The sequence below is a fragment of the Neoarthrinium moseri genome (genome assembly GCF_022829205.1).
Source record: "Neoarthrinium moseri strain CBS 164.80 chromosome Unknown scaffold32_Wmoseri_CBS_16480, whole genome shotgun sequence".
Taxonomy (NCBI): Eukaryota; Fungi; Ascomycota; class Sordariomycetes; order Amphisphaeriales; family Apiosporaceae; genus Neoarthrinium; species Neoarthrinium moseri.
The window spans coordinates 201,865-212,251 of record NW_026055146.1 but is presented as its reverse complement, the minus strand read 5'-3'; the positions used below and the strand labels follow the sequence as shown (position 1 = coordinate 212,251).

Here is a 10,387-nt window from a genome sequence, read left to right as displayed (position 1 = left end):
GAAGCTAATTCATCGACGAAATCGCTTTATCCCTTGTGAAACGGGAATAAAAAAGTAAAAAGGCATTCGGGAAGCTTGATGCGAACCACAAAGTTTGCCTTAGATAGCCTTCCTCAGGTGGTACATTGGTAGCGCTTGCTGCACTATAAGTGATTCGCCAATCACAACCCAGTGCAACCATCCTATATAATGCGGCAAGCGCAAATTGGCCGAGTTAGCTAGCTAGGGATACGTCGCAAGACCTGAGGCGGACACAGGCACTTGCAGATATGGCGAACCAAGACGAGGCTCTGCACATTTCCCAAGGCCACATCGCCATCCTTCGTTTTCATTTAATATCTACCATCCTCCATAATCTCGTCAAGGAAGTATCCCTAAGCCACCACTGCTATAAAACCTGAAACGTCACAACCTGTAGGCCGTGGCGTTAGCCATATCTTCACACGATAATTCACGATGAGTCCCATTCGGATTCGTAGGATATCAGAGTCTTCATCCTCCGATGGTGTCCAAAATCGTCGTCCCAATGTAGAAGCACCCACGGACTCTGATACGGATTCCTCTAGCGACGACAGGGAATCCATTGACAAAAGAGAGCCGATCAAGGTTGGCATAACGGCCGAAACAAAAAATCTCTACCGAGAGGACTTCCGGGTCCCCTGGCGACTGTGGGCTCCTGGTGACATCAGGCTCAACTCGGCATCCACAGCTTCTTCGGCAAAGTTCGCCCTGATCGTGCGACGAGAAAAGGCGAATGGTGACGCTGATGCGACTGTTCTGGTCTTGCATTCCATCACCGTCCAGAGCCCACTGATCAGGAAACAGCTGGGCCCTGTCTTCACAGGGTACCAGGGGTTCAACACAAATCTGAAGAAATTGGAGTTTCGGGCCCCTTTTTGGGAATTCTTCTACCGATGGGACGAGTTCTGCAAGGTGACGACAATTCAGGAAGACGGTGAAGATGGCGAACGTCATTATAGGCTTCTGTTTAACATCATAAGTTCCGAAATTGAGCCGCACATCGATCAAGCAGAAGACCTGTTAAAGAACCATGTCATTTCGTTTGATTATGTGTGGGCAATGTTTGAGCCGGGAACAGAGGTTCATTGCAAGGATGGAGACGATGACCGCTTATACCTGGTGAATGGTGGAAGGTACCAAAAGGGCCCTGGAGGCCCCAGGCTTTACAGCATTTCCTGTCGCTACGTGGATACTAACGGGGAACGTTTCGGTTACAAGACCGCGTGCTTAATCATCCAGGAGTTCGAGAATGTGAAGCCAATATCTGAACTGAATGTCTTGCCCAGCTACCTGCGCCCAGGCATTGACGACATTCGAGTTCGACCGGAACAGAGGGGCCGTAAGTTCGAAATGCTCCGTGGACTGCCCTGCATGGCTTACTCGGGCGCGTACCAATTGCAAAGGACAACCTTTGGCGCTCCTCACCAACAATATTTACGTTGAATAATGTTTTGTTCCCCGTGTTCTATCGGTTTCTTACGTGCCGCAGGTCGAAGAAGGCAGAATCATGATTGATTGTGCGTCGTTTCTGAGATATAACGGCCGAAGAACTGAAGATTTAGGCCCGCTTGATAGGCCACCTGCACCATCGGACCACATGGACACCCTCGGAGCACTCACTCTCATTGATGACTTAGATGACGAGCCAGATCATGGCCCTGGGGGCACAATTCGGCTGATGCGACATATGGCGAAGAAAGCACGACGAAGATACGCCGGCCAGCATCATCAGCCATCAGGCAAGTCATCGTCTCAAATCGACGCTGGTGGCTGTGACGTGCTAATTCAGCGCAGGCACACGTTGTCTGTCGCCAGAGTATTATGCTCTGTGCTGTGCTACTGTGAGAGGGTTCTGCCTCAAGGCCAAGGAATGGGGTAAGTGGGAATTATAGTGCTGCAGTCATGTCCACTGACTGATAAATCATAAAAGCTACCTTCAGCATTGACATGGTGAAGGACATACAATGGAGTCATGAGGCTTTCAACCAGCTCGTCCTACCCGAAGACTATAAGAAGATCATATGGGCGTTCGTGGACACTCAGTTGTCCGGCTCCGAGGACTTTGATGATATTGTTAGAGGGAAAGGTGATCACAAGAAACCTTTGGCACTATAGATGAATCCTGACAAAATACAGGGCGTAGTGTTGTTATGCTCTTGAGTGGCGAGCCTGGGACTGGTAAAACACTGACTTCGGAATCAGGTGAGGAGCCATAGTGTCACTAATAGGAATGATGCTGATCTTTTCCGATAATCACAGTTGCAGATGCTATGAAGAAGCCGCTGTACAATGTGAGCGCAGGCGAGCTGGGCGACTCCGCAGACGCTGTGGAGGCTAACCTGCGGCGGGTGCTGGAGTTGTCAACCAAATGGAGCGCTGTTTTGCTGATTGACGAATGTGACGTGTTCCTTGAGAAGCGGACGATATCCGACCTGCACCGCAACAAACTCGTATCAGTGTTCCTACGACTTCTGGAGTACTACCAAGGCGTCATGTTTCTAACCACAAACCGGGTGGCATCATTCGACCCAGCTTTCGAGTCCCGTATCCACCTTACCATCGACTATCCTCGACTGGATTTCGCAGGCAGGTTGCATATATGGCGCACGTTTGTTTCGAGCAGCAGCGCTGTTGTAGAAGAAGAGCTGGAGGGGTTGTCTCGCATCGAGCTCAACGGACGACAAATTAAGAATGTTGTGAAGACCGCGAGACTGCTAGCGGCTAGAGAACGAGGCCCGCTGGCGCTAGAACACATAGAAACTGTCTTACGTGTTAAGAAGATACTTCCAAAGAAGGACGAGACTTGAGGTGATACGAAGATGCGCCTGGGGAGCTGTGAGGAGCTGAGCTGGCAAGAGAGCTTGATCGTGACTGGGTCACCAAAAGTTGTGCTCTGCGATACCAAGATGATACTGAACACGAGACTGAATGCACACCGTCCTCAACAGTCTGAGATATTGGTGTGCTATGAAATCAAATTTACGATTTTGGTAACTGATCAGGTCTTCAAATAAACCTCTCTCTCTCGTTTTGGTTACAAGACCACGTATCCATTGTTGTCTTCTCTGCAGGGAATATTCAACTCGAATAGATGGCGCATAGCCTGGGAGGCATCCCTTATTGCGCAGTATGGCGATGCAGATCGTGACCAAGCAAAAGACAGGATGCTCCGCTAATATATTATCGTGGCGCTTGGTCGCTGACTGTATTATGGCGCCTAGGGGCCTGCTTCTTCGAGATGATGAGTCATCGGCGAAGGCCGTACGCCCTTGACACTTCAACATTCGAGGTCAAAGCTGGTATACTTGGCTCATCCCGATCATTTCCTATTCTTGGTACCATGATCATTGGAATCAGCATTTTCAAGATGGAAATCATAGCATCAAGGAGTCTTACGAAGGAGAACATCATCGGTCGAGACTTTTCCTTTGAGATCAGCGAAGTCATCGCCAAACCCTACGATCATCTCTCCCAGGGCACAGAGATCATCACAACTCGTACTACGCGGAAGATAAAGACCTACGGATTCGATGAGGAGACCTTTGCCGATTTGGATGACCCCGACGCAGTCATTTTCACCACGATGGATCGGGATGGGCAGGTCTTGGGGTATGCGCATGCAGCCAAATCGTGGAACAATTTCGTCGTACTCAACGACATCGCTCTAGACAAAAGCATTCGTGGGCAAGGGCATGGAAAACGACTCCTCGATGCTATTGTCACTTGGGCCCGCCAGCTTGGTGTAGCGGGGATCCGATTGGAGACTCAAAACAACAATGTTCCGGCTTGTCGGTTATACAAGCGGTATGGGTTTGTATTTGGAGGATATGATGAGTTTCTGTACCAGGGCATATCGGAGCACCGAGAAGAGACAGCTTTCTTCTGGTATTATCTTTTCTCTTAACGAGTATCTATTATTGTGCTGGGACCAGCGCATCCCAAATCCCACCGCCTTCTACACCTTTCGTCCGCGCCAAGCCTGCCTTTTGCTTCCTCAGCTCGGTTTGCCCAGACGATTTACTCGGCTCAACCAGAGACAACCAAAGCGATAATCTTCAAGACCAGCAAGGTCTAAGTTTCTAGGTGGGGCACCCTTGTGGGCCTTCAGGGGCTATCCTCCGAATTTTGCGGGGTAGGGCTCCCGCTTAGCTTGTTAAGAGCCCATCACCAGAGGAGCATAACTTACATATTAGGGAGCCATCACATCTTTAGTAACCTATCTCCTTTAATTATGGACATTCTTCTGTCTTTCCATGATTAAATGACGCCTGCCAGGAGGTTATTTCTCCTCCAGACCCCGTTCAACCAAGCACGTACTCCGTAGCGCCGTCGCGATATGTCTCAATAGTGCTTGTGCTCCGAAGTAAAAGACGTATAGTCATATCATCAAGGATTGGAGATAGCTTGGCCCGGAATCAATTGACCAACGATTGGAGGAGAGTCCTCCACTTTGATAGTCTGCTTCGGTTGCCATGCATAATGTGTCGGTCTGACTCACTTCTGGCGTGATTGCAAGGGCGTAGTCCCCGCATCAGCCCTCTCGCTTATATGGTCATATACAGAGTAGCTCAGTAGAAGTCATCTACACCGATTTGAATAGTCTAATGTGTCCTTCCTTACACTATAGACTACGAGAGCTGTCTCATTGCTATCACGCGTCACCCTGGTTAATCATTCTGACCTGTATATTGAAAGCTTTGTGCCGATTCTGTGGCCTATGCCAAAACAGTCTGGGCATAGCCAAATGACTATGGACATCACCAAGGCCTCAGAGCCTCCACTGGTACAGGCTGGGCTCCCTACAGAGATTCCTGTCACGACAGCATCCGCAGATGACACTTCTATCACACCAATTGACCTCGAAGAAAGCCCCAATGTCCGCACAAAACTGCGTCTATACCTGATCTTAACGGCATTTTATGTAGCTTATCCCCGCACTATGAGTTGGGCGAAGAAACATCCCACTAACGATAACTTGCAGCTCGCCCTGTTCCTGTCCGCCCTCGATACGACCATCGTCACACAATCAATTCCCACAATATGCAGTGACCTGGGCTCTGCCGAGGGCTATGTCTGGATTGGCAGCGCCTATTTACTCGCTAGCGCCGCCACAGGTCCCATCTGGGCGAGAATCAGTGATATCTGGGGCCGCAAGGTCGTTCTCCTCACGGCCGTCGGCTTATTCGCGGCCGCCAGTATGATTGCGGCGCTGAGCGCCAACATGCCCATGCTGATTGCCGGACGAGTGTTGCAAGGCGCAGCTGGCGGCGGTATGGTGCAGCTGTCCGTTATCACCATCTCGGATCTCTTCAGTGTGCGCGAGAGATCGGTATACTTGGGCTTCTCTGGAGTTGTGTGGGCTGTAGCTGGATCCGTCGGACCGCTGATCGGGGGGGCATTCACAGAATCCGTCACTTGGCGTTGGTGCTTCTGGATCAACCTCCCCATATGCGCCATCACCTTTGGCCTCCTGGTTCTGTTCCTCGACGTAAACAACCCGCGCACGAGGTTAGGCGAAGGGCTCAGGGCCGTGGACTGGGTTGGGAGCGCCTCGATCCTGGCAATCACCACTCTGCTTCTCGTTGGATTGGATTTCGGTGGGGTTATATTCCCCTGGAGCAGCCCGAAAGTCATCTGCTTGATCGCGTTTGGGGCGCTGATGATTGGCTTCTTCGTCTTGAATGAGCAGCGCCTAGCCAAATACCCCCTTATGCCGCTAACGGTGTTCAAAAGCCGGTCGAACAACGCAGTTTTCCTCATCGTCTTTTCGCACGGTATGGTGCTGATAGGTATAGAATATTATATGCCCTTATATCTTCAAAGCGTGCAGCAAGCCTCACCCCTCCGGAGCGGCATTCTGCTGCTACCATTGATCATAGTACAAGCCGTGGGGGAAATTCTAGGCGGCTTCCTGGTTCATCGCACCGGCCGCTACAGAGAGTCAATATGGGTTGGTTCCGTGCTGATGACGCTAGGAACCGGGTTGTACATAATCTTCGGAGCTGGAACGTCCGTTGCGGTTGTTATCGGACTGGAAATTGTCGGCGCAGTCGGCCCATCACTTCTTTTCCAAGCGCCTATGGCCGCTATCCAGAACACTGTTAGCCAGGAAGACACTGCGGCTGCCACATCTTCCTTGATCTTTCTCCGGAGCATTGCCATGTCACTATCTGTTGTCATTGGTGGTGTGGTATTCCAAAACAGCATGGATGCCAGGCAATCAGCCCTTGCTGCCGCTGGCCTTAGCAAGTCTTCCCTCGAAGCCCTATCGGGAAGCCAGGCAGCGGCCAACGTGGGCATCACGCAATCCATCCAAGATCCCGCACAGCGTCAGGCAGTGCTGGAAGCTTTTGCGTGGAGCATGAGGAACATGTTCATACTATATACGAGCCTAGCAGCTGTTGCAGTAGTAGCCAGTGTTTTCATCAAGCACCAAAAACTAAGCACGGAGCACACGGAGACGAAGACGGGGATACAACACTTGACACAGGCGAAAAAGTCGAAGAAGTGACCAGAGAGAGAACTGAAATCCTGTCAAGTTTGGTATTGCCTTAATGCTCGCTCCTGGACTGAGGTGAATTGCCTTCGCGTCTATAGTTGAGCCGGACTGGAGGGACACGGACTTGGCGTTTGTGTTGCATGTAAGGGTGCAAACATACGATGTTGTTGCACTGAGGAGGAAAGGTTCCTCCACAGCGCTGGGAAACTAGTCTCCTCTAAGCTAGGGCTAGCGCACAGATCACATATCAAAAGTGGCGTCAGACTAGTATGCATACTGCACTGCAATTTTAGCCTTCGCGAAGCTGCCATACACCGCGAGGCTCCATCGTACCTATGTGGGATACCATGGTAGTTTGGGGCTTAGTCCTCCCCTTTCTTCTATTCAAGTTGCACGACAGCCATCCGTCACGTCAGTGGCTATGAAACATAAACCAGTTCAGGAAACTTGGTCCTTGAAAGTGGACCACACGTAAAGAAATGGATATCAGGTGCCCCTTGAGGATAAGTGCATCCTGCGCAACTTCTGTTGATATCTGCCACCCTGTGTTTTTGAATAGATCTTTATACATGTCAATTAATCTATCTAGCTATAATTTCACCATACAGAGGAGTGCACATTATTTGTGTTCTATTTTTATCTTCAGGCTTGGTATGAACCCCTGCCGTACGATAACCAATCCGGCGCGCTCTTCACTGCAATTATAGTCTCGCAAGATGCCCCGAGTGCGATGAAGTTTTGGTTGCAAAGTTGGCACGGATTCTGCCGATCGATGCTAGGGAGGATGGCAAATTACCATAGCCTACGATACCGAGTCAGATAGTTTGAGTGCTCCACTGGGTGCCTGACCCTAATTGTGACAGATTTACACGAATAGAATCTTGTCCACGAGCTCAATCCTATACCATGTAGTCATTCGTACTATAAACACAGTCGGCTTGCGTGTTAGGCTTCCCGTACCGTGATAATTCCGGTCGTTCAAGCGCGATGGTGGTCGCTCGGGGTGGTCATACCTGCTGCCCCCTTCGGCCTTCAAGGTGCGTCCTTCGTGGGGTTTAAATTTGCAGTGAATATGCAGGACAACAGGCCCCGGTTGGGTGTCATCCGCAAGCCACCGCCGTCACAATGCAGAAATGCCAAATCAATGAGTTTGATGTTCATCCACTAGCGCCGCGAAGCATGCTTCCTGATCTAGTTACAAGTCCCCCAAGGCTCCGAAGCTGCGTACCAGTTCCCAAGACCGAGGAAAACCTATGCGTGGTATCTTGAAATTCCCTTTTCCTTCACAATCCATCCCATGCTGCCTTGGCGCCGTTGCTGATTCTTGTCGCTTGGATATTGCGAATCTCGGTCTACTGGTTACAAAATTGATGAAAACAAGGAAGGGAAGATGGGGTGTGTCGCTTGATTCCATCCCACGCGTACTTATGACGTCGGCCATTAACGCCGAAATCACTCTATCTTCGTCATCCAGCTTATTGCTGGGCGAGTCGGAAGTGAGAAAGTTCCTGTTTGGTGCTTCGTTTCACTACTCCTGGTGTGGAGTATAGACCGAAACCGATCAATCCACCCCTGCATACAGATCGACGACGATGTTGACTGCTGCTACCAGAATCTCGGCTGCAATAAGAATAATAACTGCATTTTACGTTAGATTTTGTTCTTTGGGACAACGCCGACCAAATGGAGAGCCGTATGCGAAAAGGAGGGGATCCCTGGCAACTTACCAATCCATTCAAGCATCTCGCCGTGACCATGACTGAGCTGATCCTTGAGCACAGCCAACAAGTCTGCAATGACATCTAATCGTTCTGTGAGAAGTCCCACTCGCTGGTCCATCTCGAGGTATGACCTCACGGCTTGGTATACCGGCTCCAAGGCCGGCTCAACCCAGAAAAGCTCGGGCGTATCCAAGACCGAGCCGTTTAGATGAATATTGATGCGTAGGATAAAGAGCTCGCCAATCTGCATGTTGATCTGGCTACGGGACAGATCAATTTTGCCAGTCAACGCGATCTGCGTCGGTATGTCCTTGCATGTCTCGATGGTGCTGGCAATAAGTTCCTCAAAGAGAGATGTCTGTATGCCTTGTTAGCTATGCTCAACGCGCGAGTCCCTCAAATGAAGACCATACCTTGACGCTCTGTGCCAAAGCGTGACTGATGGCCAGCTTCGTCATATAGTTGTTCTTGTCCCGTAGTGTAATGAAATCGTTGTAGATACGCGCCTGGTATTCGCGTGTGTAGTAGAAGTTGAAGCACTCGGTCTCGACATCCTCGGGGTCCAATTTCTCGCTCTCAAATTTGGCAATGTCCTTGAGGAAGCGCTGCTCGTGCGCTGGTGTCATGCCCCATATCACCACAACGCCGTAGTCAAATAGAAAAACCTCGGGGGTGTGTACTTGGGTATCAAAGTCGGCATCGTGGTGATCCTCCGACGGGTCGTGGATCTCATCGGTTGTGTGTGAAGGGTAGGAGAGGTTATTGTGTACATCACGCCCGTTACTGAAACCAGACTCCATTTCACCTTCATGAAACTCTTGCAGATCCCCTGTCGAATGCCTGCGCTCATAGCTCATGGGTGGCCTCGGCGATTCGTGGCGTCGTGATTCCTGATCGCGGTGCTCCTGTTCCTCGCGTTCCCTCCGTACCCGCTCCTCGACGGCCTCGGCTCGCTCCGTTGCCTTGCCTGTGCTATAGTTGTATGGTGTATAGATGCACTCGTCAATCAACTTGGGGTTGGAGCCTCTGCTCTTGCCTCGACCCTTCAGAAAACGCATCAGGCCTTCCATGAGGTACTTGTTTGCCGTGCAGTATGCTGTCACTCTTGGCAGTCGATCTCGGTCCGCCTTCCCTAGCCGGGCCGCATCTCGGCGGGCTACGGGGTCTTGAATGCGCGTGTACTGACTGTAGACGTCGCGCCCGCTCTCCTCGTCGGGCTGTTCCGCATCTTCCATAGGATTCGGAAGCAGCTTGAGCTTCTGGGCAATCTTGCTCGAGCGCTGCGGGCCGAGCTTGGGTATAGGGCCCAGAGGAGCTGGGAGAGCCGAGAAAGTCCCGCCATGGGAGTTCCGTCGCCTCAGGCGGTTCGTCATGGCTGATAAGGGCGCATGGTGGAATGCAGAGCTCGGGGAGCCCGCAATCGAGCCGGTCGTACGAACGGGGGTCAAGGCATTGGCTATAGGCACTGCGCCGAGTGTGCTTGCGGGCGAAGAGCTGAGGGAGACGGGGTCGGCATACCGGGTGTCGGACACGGGGTTTGGGTGGAAGGTCACACTGCGGGCTGCCTTGGGGCGGTCAGGGTCGCGCAGCAGCGGCGTCCGCTCCGTGTCCTGGTGGACGTCTGCCGAGGAGGAAGTGCTCGAGGATGCCATGATGCGAGCAGCAGAGCAGAAGGCCGCGACAGGGCGTTGCTGCTGGTCGACGGCCGGGGCGACGGGGGATTCGTCGGGTCTTCAGTCAAGCTTCGGAAGCTCTGGAGCTACCAGCCGATGTCGTAGAAGGACAGCCGGGGCAATTGTCACCACGCTGCCATGGAAAGTTGCCGAGGGGGCTGTTCCGCGAGGATACGTGTTTCTGCTGGTGTCGCGACGGAATCCACGAGCGGCTGTCCCGTTGAGATGTTTGTTGTCCAGGTGAGGCTTGTGGTTGCAGCTTTGGGGCCCATGTTTGATGACGTCTAAATTTGGCAAGGAAATTTTGGGCGGGTACCGCCTACTGCAACGCAGCAGCCCAGACCCCTGCCGGTGCTTGGTTTTGCGGGGAGCCGTGCCGTGACCCGTTCTGGGCCCCTCTCTCCTCCCGAAAAGGGAAACGAACGAATGAACGAGCGAACGACTGCACAGGTGTTTATAGGTCGGTGTCCGGC

General features: G+C 51.8%; 4 protein-coding genes across 4 annotated transcripts; 3 read left to right on the top strand and 1 right to left on the bottom strand.

Moving 5' to 3' along the window:
* Positions 1 to 456: 456 nt before the first annotated feature.
* Positions 457 to 2,828, top strand: JN550_007977 (uncharacterized protein; the record flags this gene model as incomplete). Its single annotated transcript, XM_049319888.1, has 5 exons — positions 457 to 1,360; positions 1,816 to 1,896; positions 1,952 to 2,107; positions 2,158 to 2,223; positions 2,281 to 2,828. 5 exons carry the CDS (start codon positions 457 to 459, stop codon positions 2,826 to 2,828), a joined length of 1,755 nt encoding a protein of 584 aa, XP_049170044.1.
* Positions 2,829 to 3,259: 431 nt separating this feature from the next.
* On the top strand, positions 3,260 to 3,925 carry JN550_007976 (uncharacterized protein; the record flags this gene model as incomplete). The annotated part of the gene is made up of 1 exon (XM_049319887.1): positions 3,260 to 3,925. The coding sequence occupies one exon, from the start codon at positions 3,260 to 3,262 to the stop codon at positions 3,923 to 3,925; it is 666 nt and encodes a 221-aa protein (XP_049170043.1).
* Positions 3,926 to 4,771: 846 nt separating this feature from the next.
* On the top strand, positions 4,772 to 6,532 carry JN550_007975 (uncharacterized protein; the record flags this gene model as incomplete). The annotated part of the gene is made up of 1 exon (XM_049319886.1): positions 4,772 to 6,532. One exon carries the CDS (start codon positions 4,772 to 4,774, stop codon positions 6,530 to 6,532), a length of 1,761 nt encoding a protein of 586 aa, XP_049170042.1.
* Positions 6,533 to 8,081: 1,549 nt separating this feature from the next.
* On the bottom strand, positions 8,082 to 9,893 carry JN550_007974 (uncharacterized protein; the record flags this gene model as incomplete). Its single annotated transcript, XM_049319885.1, has 3 exons — positions 8,082 to 8,158; positions 8,248 to 8,599; positions 8,655 to 9,893. 3 exons carry the CDS (start codon positions 9,891 to 9,893, stop codon positions 8,082 to 8,084), a joined length of 1,668 nt encoding a protein of 555 aa, XP_049170041.1.
* Between the last annotated feature and the right edge of the window lie 494 nt (positions 9,894 to 10,387).